Source organism: Stegostoma tigrinum, chromosome 20, assembly GCF_030684315.1.
Source record: "Stegostoma tigrinum isolate sSteTig4 chromosome 20, sSteTig4.hap1, whole genome shotgun sequence".
NCBI lineage: Eukaryota > Metazoa > Chordata > Chondrichthyes > Orectolobiformes > Stegostomatidae > Stegostoma > Stegostoma tigrinum.
Window position 1 is genome coordinate 55,360,153 of NC_081373.1, and position 13,306 is coordinate 55,373,458.

Genomic DNA, 13,306 nt, shown 5'->3' on the forward strand with positions numbered 1-13,306 from the left:
AAAAACAGGTTAAAATATATACTTTTTTTAAAAAGTAAATCGACCTGGGACTCTCCTATGCCACTGTGGTAATGTCCCTACACCTGGACTGGGAGGCCCAGGTTCAAGTCCCATCTGCTCCAAAGGTGTGTAACAACAGTTCTAAACAGGGTAATTTGAAAAATAGGTTAAATTAACAAGAAAAACTAGCTCTCCCTTAGAAATATAGTGGTCCCACCACCCCTGCCCTTTCCATTTGTCCTGCAAAAATGGGCAATTTCACATGTTCCCACATTTTACACCATTTGCCAGATATTTGCCCTCTCACTTATGCAATCTATAACCCTTCATAGCCTCATCATAAAATCAAAAAGGCATTTGACCCATTGTGTCTGCACCAGCTCTTCAAATGAGCATCATTACCCTAGCGTTAATCTCCTGCTTCATCCCATACTACTGGGAATTATTTCTATCCAAATAATTGCCCAACATCCTCTTGAATGTATGAATTGAACCTTCCCACACCACACTTTGGGGCAGTGTATTCTATACCTTAACTAGTCACAGTGTGGAAAAAAAAACTTTTCTCACATATAGATAACAAAGTGTGGAGCTGAATGAACACAGCAGGCCAAGCAGCATCTCAGGAGCACAAAAGCTGACATTTCGGGCCTCGACCCTTCATCAGAGAAGATGATCTCTGATGAAGGGTCTAGGCCCGAAACATCAGCTTTTGTGCTCCTGAGATGCTGCTTGGCCTGCTGTGTTCATCCAGCTCCACACTTTGTTATCTTGGATTCTCCAGCATCTGCAGTTCCCATTATCACTTTTCTCACATCATATTTGTTCCCTTTACAAGCCATTTTCTGAAAGGTCCCAACCTGAAACATTAGCTTTTCCTGCTCCTCTGATGCTACCTGACCTGCTATATTCCTCCAGCTCGACACCTTGTTATCTCAGACTCCAGCATCAGCAGTTCTTAACTATCTCATTTTTATTCCTCTTATAGATAGGAACAGTTTCCTCCTGTCCACCCAGCATTATCAGATGTCCTCTTAAACCTTCTTTTCTCCAAACAGAACAGTCCTGCCTCCTTCAATCCCCCCTAATAACTGAAGCCCATCCTTGGAATCATTCCTGTAAACTGCTTCTGTACTCTTCCATATCCTTCCTGTAACATGGTCCCAAAGCCCACAAGTGTACACAATACTTCAATAAATCTATCAGTACTGTATCCTTTATTAATTGCTCTCTTCACCTGTTCTGCCACCTTCAAATGACCTTTCTACACATAATCATACAATCCCACTGCTTCCGGACCCTCTTTTAACTTGTATCCCTTACTTTATAAAATCTGAAAGAACTGCGGATGCCGTAATCAGAAACAAGAAGTTGCTGGAAAAACTCAGCAGCATCTGGCAGCATCTGTGAAAGAGAAAACAGAGTCAATGTTTCAGGTCCGGTGACCCTCCCTCAGAACTTTTTATTTAGTTAAAATTTTAAGTCTGGTGACCCTTCCTTCCAATTTCTCTTCACAGATGCTGCTAGACGTGCCAAGCTTTTCCAGAAACTTCAGTTTTTGCCCCTTATTTTATGTTGTTTTCAATGTTCTTCCTACCAAAATACACCAGTTCTTGCTTCTCTGCACTGAACCTCATCTATCGCCTAGCCAAACACTGCATCCATGTGTCCATATCCTTTCATTTGAAGTTTCTTGTAGTACAGATGCAGTGTCCCCTATCTCTGAACTAAGAGACCTGGGTTCTCAAATCCCACCTGCTCCACAGAGGTGTGTAATAACATTTCAGAACAGGTTGATTAGAAAATATTTTTCATGCTCTTTTTCAAGTTCTATGTCCTTTAACAACTTTTCTACCCATCTTTGTATACCAGCAAATTTAATAACGAAATCTTCAGTCCCCTCATCCAAGTCATTAAAATAAGTTGTAAAATGTTGCAATCCCAGTACTGATCGATGTGTTTGTTCTCTGTTATGAAGTCAATTTTCAATCATACCGCTGCATTATCGCCTACACAATGAGCAGGAATTTTTTGCGATAGACTTCGGCGTGGTACCTTATCAAATGCCTCTGGAAGTCTGAATAAAATGCATCCATATAGAATCATACAGCATAGAAACAGGCTCTTTGGCCCAACTTGTCCATACCAATCAGGTTTCCCATCAAAACTGATGTATTCCCATTTGACTGCCTTTGCCACATATCCCTCTAAACCTTTCCTATCCATGTACCCGCCCAAGTGTCTTTTAAATGTTGTAATTGTATCCACCTCTACCACTTCCTCCGGCAACTCGTTCCATTTCCACACCAACCTCTGCACAAAAAGGTTGCCTCTGTCCTTCAGTTTGAGACTCTCCTACCTTGGGGAAAATGATCTTGGCTATTCTCCTTAGCTATGCGCCTGTGATTTTATAAGTCTCTATAAGGTCACTTCCTCAGCCTCCTACGTTCCAAGGATAAGTCGTCCCAGCCTCTCCTCATAACTCAAACCTTCTAGGCTCTGTACCATTCTTATAAATCCTTTTTGTACCCTTTCTAATTTAATAACATCCTTCCAATAGCAGGGCGTTCAGAACTGCATGTAGTATTCCAGATGTGGCTTTACCAATGTCTTGTACAACTCTGACTAAAAATCAGGACTGTCAATTTTTAATTCTGTTTTGGTATGCAGATGTCACTGACAAGATCAATTTTTTTTTGCCTATTTCTAATTATCTCTCCAGGCCATTTCAGAGGGGCAGCAAACAGTCATCTAAACTTTAGCGGAGTCTGGAACCATGCACAGGCCAGACTGGGCAAGGATGGCAGACCTCCCTCCCCAAAGAGCACCAAGAAAACCAAGTGGATTTTATGCAATCACTATTGGGCTGACTGGTTTAAAAAACAGCTAATGAACTTCAAACCAGCGTCTACAGGAAAACAACACACACGGACCAAATACTGAACTACAGGAGCAACCATCCCAATACCCACAAACGAAGCTGCATTAGAACATTATTCCAACGAGCCACCACATACTGCAGCACAGAGGAACTATGAAGAGCATAAGAAAATCACCTGTACAGCGTATTCAAAAAGAACGGGTACCCAATGAACACAGTCCACCGATTTCTCAGCAACAAACCAAAAGAAACAGACAAAACGGGCCCAGAAACCATAACCACTCTCCCCTACATCAAAGACATTTCGGAAATGACTGCCAGACTACTCGGACCTCTTGGCATCAGGGTAGCCCACAAACCCACCAAAACACTAAAACAGCAGCTAATGAACTTAAAAAACCCTATACAGACAACAAGCAAAACGAACGTCATCTACAAAATACCTTGCAAGAACTGTGACAAACACTGCATTGGACAAACAGGCAGAAAGCTAGCCACCAGGATACATGAACATCAACTAGCCACAAAACAACATGACCCACTATCACTAGTATCCTTACATACAGATGAGGAGGGACACTACTTTGATCGGGACAACACATCCATCCTAGGACAAGCCAAGCAGAGACATGCACAAGAATTCCTAGAGGCATTGCATTCCAATCAGAACTCCATCAAGCCAATCTACCATCCTGAGAAAAAGAACAGGAAATGACATCACCAATGCAGGAAATGACATCACCAGCCCAAGGAAACCTAAACAGATAAATAGAAAGCGGGACATAACACCAGCGCTTCATCAGAGGCTCACTGATGTTACCTAGAATGGTGACGAAACGTCTGAAAACTAACCTTCCAGCTCAGCGAGCAAACTCACATCCAGAGCCTCCTCTTTCTATCACTCTTCATTTAAATTTCTGTAATCCAGCCATATCACTCCAGAATGAAATAAGTAAATCATCGTTTGATGTCCCTTCTGCTGCTGTCTCTTAATCAATCATAAAATCAGCACTTGAGAGCTTGAAGTTTTAAAAACTTTTTCTAAATTTCAGCACTTTACACACATTCCCAAATAACCATTATGCATCATAGAACATAGAACAGTATAGCACAGAACAGGCCCTTCAGCCCACGATGTTGTGCCGACCATTTATCCTCATGTATGCACCCTCAAATTTCTGTGACCATATACATGTCCAGTAGTCTCTTAAATGACCCCCATGACCTTGCTTCCACAACTGCTGCTGGCAATGCATTCCATGCTCTCACAACTCTCTGTGTAAAGAACCCGCCTCTGACATCCCCTCTATACTTTCCTCCAACCAGCTTAAAACTATGACCCCTCGTGTTAGCCATTTCTGCCCTGGGAAATAGTCTCTGGCTATCAACTCTATCTATGCCTCTCATTATCTTGTATACCTCAATTAGGTCCCCTCTCCTCCTCCTTTTCTCCAATGAAAAATGTTCGAGCTCAGTCAACCTCTCTTCATAAGATAAGCCCTCCAGTCTAAGCAGCATCCTGGTAAACCTCCTCTGAACCTTCTCCAAAGCATCCACATCTTTCCTATAATAGGGCGCCCAGAACTGGACGCAGTATTCCAAGTGCGGTCTAACCAAAGTTTTATAGAGCTGCAACAAGATCTCACGACTCTTAAACTCAATCCCCCTGTTAATGAAAGCCAAACCACCATATGCTTTCTTAACAACCCTGTCTACTTGGGTGGTCATTTTAAGGGACCTATGTATCTGCACACCAAGATCCCTCTGTTCCTCCACACTGCCAAGAATCCTATCCTTAATCCTGTACTCGGCTTTCAAATTCGACCTTCCAAAATGCATCACCTCGCATTTATCCAGGTTGAACTCCATCTGCCACCTCTCAGCCCATCTCTGCATCCTGTCAATGTCCCGCTGCAGCCTACAACAGCCCTCTATACTGTCAATGACACCTCCAACCTTTGTGTCGTCTGCAAACTTGCTGACCCATCCTTCAATCGCCTCATCCAAGTCACTAATAAAAATTACAAAGAGTAGAGGCCCAAGGACAGACCCCTCTGGAACACCACTCACCACTGACTTCCAGGCAGAATATTTTCCTTCTACTACCACTCGCTGCCTTCTGTTGGCCAGCCAATTCTGTATCCAGACAGCTAAGTTCCCCTGTATCCCATTCCTCCTGACCTTCTGATTGAGCCTACCATGGGGAACCTTATCAAATGCCTTACTGAAGTCCATATACACCACATCCACAGCTCGACCCTCATCAACTTTTCTAGTCACATCCAGGTGGCTATGATTTACTTCCAAGATGCAGTGTACTTTAAGGACATCTTGACACTGAGCGACAGATTGGTTTTAATGCTTCACACATTTAGATATGTGCTCATTATTTCATTATTACAACAGCATGAAACCAGGGAAAAATTGATTGCGTTTGTCTAAAATGGAATATCCTGTACCACTTAAAAATATTGATGTCTGTTTAATGTTGGTTTATTCCCCCCGCCACCCCACTAATTGAAACCTACTTCTAACTTTGATGCGCTAATCCCCATTCAAATTAATACTGTCTCTTCACCCTGTTCTGATGATGGCTGACACAATTATCACTTTTTCAGTTCAGTGGTCACAAACATGAATGGCGACGTCAGCCAATTAGTCTCAACAGTCACTATCAGACACAGCTAAACAACAGGGCACTATATGGCCACGTAGTCCTCTGCCAAAAGTGCTCACAAGTGAACCAGTATTAATAGATGTCTGAGAAGAGCGTTGCAAATTCTTAATACCCTTTGCACAAAGTGCAACATTGCTTGATTCCATCCCTGTCCCTGCACAGATTGCAGAAAACATTAACTCTGCCTTTGTGAACTTTAGATTTGACAATCCCAAAAATACCCTTGCAGCTTCCCTCATCTAATCCTTTGAAGTGGAGGTCATCTGAAACGCTACTGCATGCATTCTAAATTACACTCAGTTACGTTCACGCATCAGTCCTGTGCTTGTTTGCTTACTTATATTACCTTCCAGTTAAATGCTCCAAATTTAAAAATAACCTCCACTTGGTTTTAAATCCCTTCACAGTCTTAACTTTCCTTATCGTCACAGTAACCTATACCATCCCTAGAACCCTCAAGATACATTTGCTTCTCCAATTCTGGGCTTGAGCATCCTGATTACACATATTTCAATACTTAATTTCATTTATTACTGTAAAGTGTACCAAAGCATACCAAAAAGTGCTGTCTTACAGGCAGATTGTACTATAAAGTGCATCAGGGTAACAGAACAAATTTCAGGATAAAGTGCTACAGCTGCCGATAATATATGGAGAGAGATCAATATTGTCAAGGTTAGATGTGAAATTCCATCCTTCCTCTTTACTTCCTTTACAATGCACCTTAAAATTGGTTTGATTTATCTGAATATTGCCTCATTTTGTTCTAACTTCATTTATTAACTCATTGCAGAATCTGGAATACCTCATCATGGTAAAGATGTTTACATAAATGCAACTTATTGTTGATGTGTATTTTAAATTAAATGGCATAGAAATAAAGCTCTGTAAATCTTGAGGAGAAAGATTGAAGGAACTGGTTGGATCAAGTTAAGAACATGATGATACATAGTAGGGGTATGACTAAAGATGCAAGGGCCTGAAATAAAGTTAAGTTACAAATACAAAATGCAACGGCATGAAAACCTTAAATCAGAAGAGGACACTCAGGAAAAAAATAAGTATCCTTAAGGTTCTTAAGGAAGACGAAATTCACCAGCATGAGAAGTCGCTGCATATCAAATTATGTTTGTTTTAAGCAGTCACCTGGGAGGCCATTAACGATGTCTTCCCTAAATGTCTTCTTTCACCATAACACCATTTGTATTACTGATTTTAATGCAAAATGAGGTGAAATTTGCAGATAGCTAAAAGATTCAGAGCAAGCAAATCCTTATGGAGAGGGATGGTATTTAAGGCTGAATATTAAAGAGGGGTGTGAACTGGAAGCAATAACTAATACTGAATCAAGCAACACTGTCTCCTAAAATTTAGAAGTAAGCTGATGCCCATTATGAAGGAAGAAATTTAGAAGCAAGCTGATGTCCATTATGAAGGAAGATATTAAAACAGGCTAAAACACACAGATCCAATGGAATAATCAACAATGGGGAAGAGTAAAACTCAATTACCTTTATAGTAAAATATCAGAGATCAGTAAACACTAACTAAACGATCAAAGATCAAACCTGACCAACTCCAACCTTTTGTGGAGAAATTATTCCTTCAGAGGACTGCAGAAATCATACAATCCCTACTGTGTGGGCCAAATGGCCTATTTCCAAGTTCACTAACTCTCTGAAAAGTAGCCCACCCACACCTAATTCTGTCTGCATAACCCTGAATTGCTTGGGGCCAATCCACCTAGCCTGCACATCCCTGAACACTATGGGCAATTTAGCCTGGCCTATCCACCTGACCTGCACATCTTTGGACTACTGGAGGAAAGCAGAGCACTCAGAGGAAACCAACACAGACACAGGGAGAACATGCAGACTCCATTCAGACAGTTGCCCAAGGCTGGAATTGAAACTGGGTCCCTGGAGCTGTGAGTCAGCAGTGCTAGCCACTGAGCCACCGTGTCACCAAATGCATTTCTACAAAAATCTAACTTATAATTCACAGCACAAAAACTCGAAGAGCACTAGGTAAAGCTTTCCCAATTGAAAATTCAACTTGTACTGCATAGAGCTGACAAGAATTTGAGAAAAGTCTATTATTGAAGAAACAGAACAACCATTACTTACTTTGTGGCCTCTGAAGGAATCCTTCCAGGAGGATAACTTATCCACTTTTGGATAATTGCATCATTTAATGTCAGTATATGTTTTGATGGATTGGGTAATCTGAAGTCATCTGGTGGAATGGAATTCTTGAAAGGAAAAAGCAAAATATTCTGTATAAAAATATGCATGGACAGGGCATCTCAGAAATAGTTCAGGGGGGTTGATAACAGCTGCTGTTCATGAACTACAGATCCAACAATTCTGGAACCAGAACAGAATTTTTAAGCTGTGAAAGCCTTCTTACCGGTATTAAATTTGTCTCAAAGATTTCTTTTTTTAAATTCTGTCATAGGACATTATTATTTTGTTACTCTTATTTTGTTACTTTCTTCCAGCATTATATTCCTTATGTGACTATATAGCACCCTTTTCAATGGGATAATTGATTAACATTAATTCTGTTACAAAGCATTCCACATTCCAATAATTCAAAATAAGTTTCAAATTCTCCCACAGCTGTATTCTTTTTGCTCTGTGCTTTCCAGATTATGTTGCCTCAACTTGGAATTATTTCTCCCAGATACAATTTATTTTTGGAACGTGGACTGCTTATCACTTATTCCTGGTAAATCTGTACAGCACCTCATTAAATTCTTCCAATAATCACTCAAAGCTATAGATACTGTTCCATATGTGACTTTAGTTTTATCGAAACAATGGAGAAACACAATGTAAATGCCAATGTCACTGAGATGAATATGTAAGTATCCCTTCTTGAAGGAATATATGCACGAACAAAAGTGAATAAAAAAATCAGAAACAGAAATTGCTGGAAAAACTCAACAGCTCCACCAACAGCTGTGGAGAGAAAGGAGACTTAAAGTTTTTGGTCCAGTGACCCTCCTTCAGAATATAAATGAAATAAAACTGGACTGCAGGATTGCAAATTTGACACCATTGTTTAAGTAACAGGTAAAGAGTACTCCAGGAAACTACAGATATTGGCTTGAAGTCAATAGTGGGAAAACTGAAGGAAGCCACGATATGGGATAAACTAAAATTCCAACAAGCTACAGAGTCAGGAAAGAGATCACATTTCCAGAATGAGACACAGCCTGAATAAGTACATAGTTCAGGGAATTTGGAGGTAGCGAGGGTACAGAGTTCATTTTTGCTTGCTTTTTTGGTTGATAGTTTGTAAATTCTTTTTACTGGATAAACTGCAACCCAGGATTGGAGGCCCAGCACAAAACAAAGACAACATGGATAAACCATAAGTTCACTGGTTGGTAATAACTTCTAATTTGACTTTCTATTATAGATTGCTTTCAGATTGAAGGTAATTAGGGGAAATATTTACAGGTTACAAACTTAAATAAAAGCAGTGGAAATTTTTAAATACCAAATTAAGAACTAAGTAAATAAAATAGAGATGCAAGGCCAGGCAAAGTGCTGTACTTGCCTGATGTGGGAGCTAGTGGACCCCACTGTGGTCCATTGTGACCACATCTGTAGAAAGTGCCGGTTGCTTAAGGAACTCCTGCTCAGAGTTGATGAGCTGGAGTCAGGGCTTCAAACACATCAGGGAAGGGGAAGAGCTTCCTGGACACTGTTTCAGGAGACAGTCACTGGATTAACTACCTCAAATTCAGTCAGTGGTCAGGGTCAGGAGAGTGAGAGGCAGGTAGAGGAATCCAGGAGATATTGCTGCAGGAGCCTCAGTCCTTGAGCTTATCTAACAGGTCTGAGATTTTTGCTCCCTTTGTGGATAAGAACAGGGGCTGAAGGGAGGATGAGCAAACTGACTGTAGCACTGTGGTACAAGGAGTTGTTGAAGGGGGAGAAAACGGAAATGCAGTTGTAATCAGGGACAGTATAGTCACGGGAGCAGACTTTGTTTCTTGTAGTCAGAATCAGGAATCCTGAAGGCTGCGTTGCCTGCCTGGTGTCCAGGTTTAGGATATTGAATCTAAGCTGTAGAGGAACTTGGAGTGGAGGTGGAATAATCCAGATGTCCTGGTCCACATGGGTACCAACAATATAGGTAGAAAGACCAAAAGAGTTCTGAGGACGGAATATGAGCAGCTAGGGGCTAAATTAGAAAGATGAAACAAAAAAAACCTCTTTGGATTAGCACCTGAGCCATGAGCTAATTGGCACAAGTGAACTAGATTAAAGTTGGGGGTGGGAGGAGGTGATTTGGATATTAACGGAAAAAGTTAAAAGCAAGGGCAGTTTAGTGGAGGTTATGGCAGTTTCCAGAACAAGTAATAGGGTAGAGAGTATGGAAAGAATCAGAATTCCAACTCCAGGCACAGAAGATAAGAGAAAAATTATGAAAACATCAGAAATCACATGACACCAGGTTATAGTCCAAACTGGCTCATTTGAAAACACAAGCTTGCTGAGCCTTACTCCTCGTTCAGGCGTTAGTGAGAAGGACAGTATCAGACACACAATTTATAAGTACAAGATCAAAGAGTCACACCACTAATGAGGATGTACTAACAAACCTAAGATACTATTAAATCTTGAATTATTTAGAAGGTTTCAATTGATTAATGTGTACATGTAAATCCCCAAATTCCTTTGAAGTCACTGTCTTGTGAGAACTAAAGGTTTTGTCAATGAAAAAAGTGACATTTTAGGTCAGAGAATGCATGTTAGGCGTGAGGCCTTGCTTAGAACCTGTTTGTGTTGCGTTTTAGAGTCAGACTGGTTTTATTTCTAAAATAGAAATTTATTAAATGCCACATTAGCTGACTATAAATTGTGTGCTTTATGAACAAAATAAATGTGTCTGCAAATACAAATTCACCCATAGATTTATGTGCACGTGTGAGGGAGAGCGAAAGCGGGAGCAAGCACGTATGGCAGAGGATCTGAGAGAGCGAGAGAGGTCGCGTGTGCAAGTATGTGTATATATGCGTGCGCTTGCGCACATTTGTGTACAGCGCAATGGGGTCACCCGTAGTGCAACATGAACCCAAGATCCTGGTTGAGACCGTCGTCACAGGTACCAAACTATCAGTGGAAGCCAAGTTATTGAGTGTACTGAAGACAGCAACAGATAACTTCTTAATCAGCAAGGAGATCATGGTTTACAGGGGGAAGGCAGGAGAATCGGGTAGAGAAGATATCAACTATGACCGTATGGTGGAGCAGGCTTGTTGGGTCAAATTGCCTAATTGCGCTCCTCTACGTTACGGCTAACACTTCAAGAAAAATAAGTTAATGCCAGATCATCAACACGGCTTGTCAAGGTCAGGTCATGTCTGACAAGTTTGGTTGAGTTTTTTGATGAGGTGACACAGGCAATGAATGAGGATAGTACTGTGGATGCCTTATATCTGGATTTTCAAAAAACATTTGCTATGGTGCCTTGTGGCAGGTTGCTTAGCAAATTAGAAATGTTTGGGATTGATGGGTCTTTGGGGCAGCATGGATTAGAAAGTTGGCTAAAAGACAGGAAATGAAACGAGGTATAGATGGGTATTTCTCAAATTGGAAACAAGTTGTAAGTAGGGATCGGTGTTGGGGCCTTTGCTATTTCTGATTTATACAGATAATTTGGAGATGGGTGTTGAATACAAAAATCTCTAAATTTGCAGATATACTCAGTTTGGGAGAATCATAAATTGTGAGAACGATGCTAAGTGACTTCAGCTGGACACTGACACTATGCTGGCCAAATAGGCAGACAATTAGCAGATGAATGTCACTGCACAGAACTGAGAGGTAATGTATTTTGGTGGAAGAAACACAGACAATTCATGCTCAATGGTACAACTTTGTGGGGAGTACAGGAGCAGAGGGGACCACAGGGTTCAAAACATCGTAAACACAAAAAAAAAGTAGTACAGCACAGGAACAGGCCCTCAGTCCTCCAACCCTGTGCTTATCATCATGCCCTAAACAATTGAAAAAACAAATCTGCCCTTATTCGGTCCAGAGATAGTAGGAACTGCCAATGCCGATGTTATCTCTTATTTGGTCCATACCCTTTATTCCCTCCCTATTCATGTAACCATACAGACACCTCTTGAACAGTGCCAACATGCTTGCTTGCACCAACTCTTTTGGCAGCGTGTTCCAGGTGCCGACCATTCTCTGTTTGAAAAACTTCTCTTACACATCTCCATTTTCTGAAGAAGGTTCCTGACCTGAAACATCAGCTTTCCTGTTCCTCTGATGCTGCCTGGCCTACCGTGTTCCTCCAGCTCCACACCTTGTTTTCCCTTAAACTTTCCCCCTCTCACCTTGAAGCTGTGCCCCTTCACAGTTGAAACTTCAATCCTAGGAAAAAACATCCGATTATCCAACTTATCCATGCTTCTAATAATTTTGTAGACCTCTTTTTAGGTCTCTCATCCACCATCTTTCTAGTGAAAACATTCCTAGTCTTCTTAACCTTTCCTCATAGCAAATACCCTCAAGACCTGGGAACATTCTGGTAAATCTTCTCTGTACCGTCTCCAAAGCTTCCACGTCCTTCTAGTAATGTGGCAACCAAAGCTGCACACAATACTCCAAATGCGGCCTAACATGAATTTTATATAGATGCAACAAGGTTTTTTCCAGCTCTTGTACTCTATGCCCCGGCCAATGAAGGCAAGCATGCCATATGCCATCTTGAACACCTTGGCCACCTGTGTTGCCACTTTTGAGGAACTGTGGACTTGCATGTCAAGATCCTTTTGAATGTTAGTGTTCCTAAGGGTTTTGCCATTTACAGTATAATTCACATCTAAATTTAATCCTCCAAAATACATCACTTCGCTTTTGTCTGTATTAAACTCCATTGGCCATTTCTGTGTCTAAGTTGTCAATCTATCCAAACCCTGTTGTATCCTTTCACAATCGTTGGCACTATCAGCAAGTCCACCAATCTTCATGTCATCTGAAAATTTGCTAACCAGACCACCCACATTATCCTCCAGATCACTGATATACACTACAAACAGAGGACCTAAGACTGATCCCTGCGGAACACCACTAGTTACTCGTCTCTATTCTGAAAAACACCCTTCCACCGTTACCCTTTGTCTTCTACGACCATGCCAGTTTAGTACCTGTTTAGCCAGCCCACCCCAAATCCCATGTGATTTTAGTTTTTGTACCAATCTGCCACGTGGAGCTTTATCAAATGCCTCAAGACAGTCTACATAAACTACATGCACAGCTTTTCCTTCAATTATCTTTAACACCTCTTCAAAAAATTCGATCAGGTTCAATCATTCCTCGTGCAAAACCATCTGCCTGTCACTAACTAGTCCATTTTCTTCCAAATGTGTATATATACTGTCCCTCAGTATCTTCTCTAAGAGCTTCCCCACCACAGACATCAGGCTCACAGGCCTACAATTTCCTGAATTATCCCTGTTTCCTTTTTTAAACAAAGGAACAACACTATCTCCAGTCCTGTGGAACTTTTCCTGCAGCCAAAGGGGATGGAAAGATATCTGCTAATGCCCCAACTATTTCATCCCTTGCCTCTCACTGTAACCTGGAAAGATCCCATCCGATCCTAGGGACTTGACTACCTTAGCGCGATTTAGGAAACCCAGAACTTCCTCCTTTAATATGGTGACATTCTCTGGAGTATTCACACACTCATCCCTGACCTCAACATCGGTCACGTTC

At 41.2% G+C, this 13,306-nt stretch overlaps 1 protein-coding gene across 2 annotated transcripts in view; it reads right to left on the reverse strand.

Moving 5' to 3' along the window:
- Nucleotides 1-13,306, reverse strand: part of herc4 (HECT and RLD domain containing E3 ubiquitin protein ligase 4) — a 104,975-nt gene that overhangs the window by 54,052 nt on the left and 37,617 nt on the right. For both annotated transcript variants that reach the window (XR_009446986.1, XM_059653175.1), the window contains exon 10: nucleotides 7,685-7,809. Coding sequence is in view for 1 of the 2 variants with exons in the window: in XM_059653175.1 (XP_059509158.1) it covers nucleotides 7,685-7,809 (125 nt within the window). In the remaining variant the exon portion in view is untranslated. The remainder of the gene's footprint in view (nucleotides 1-7,684; nucleotides 7,810-13,306) is intronic.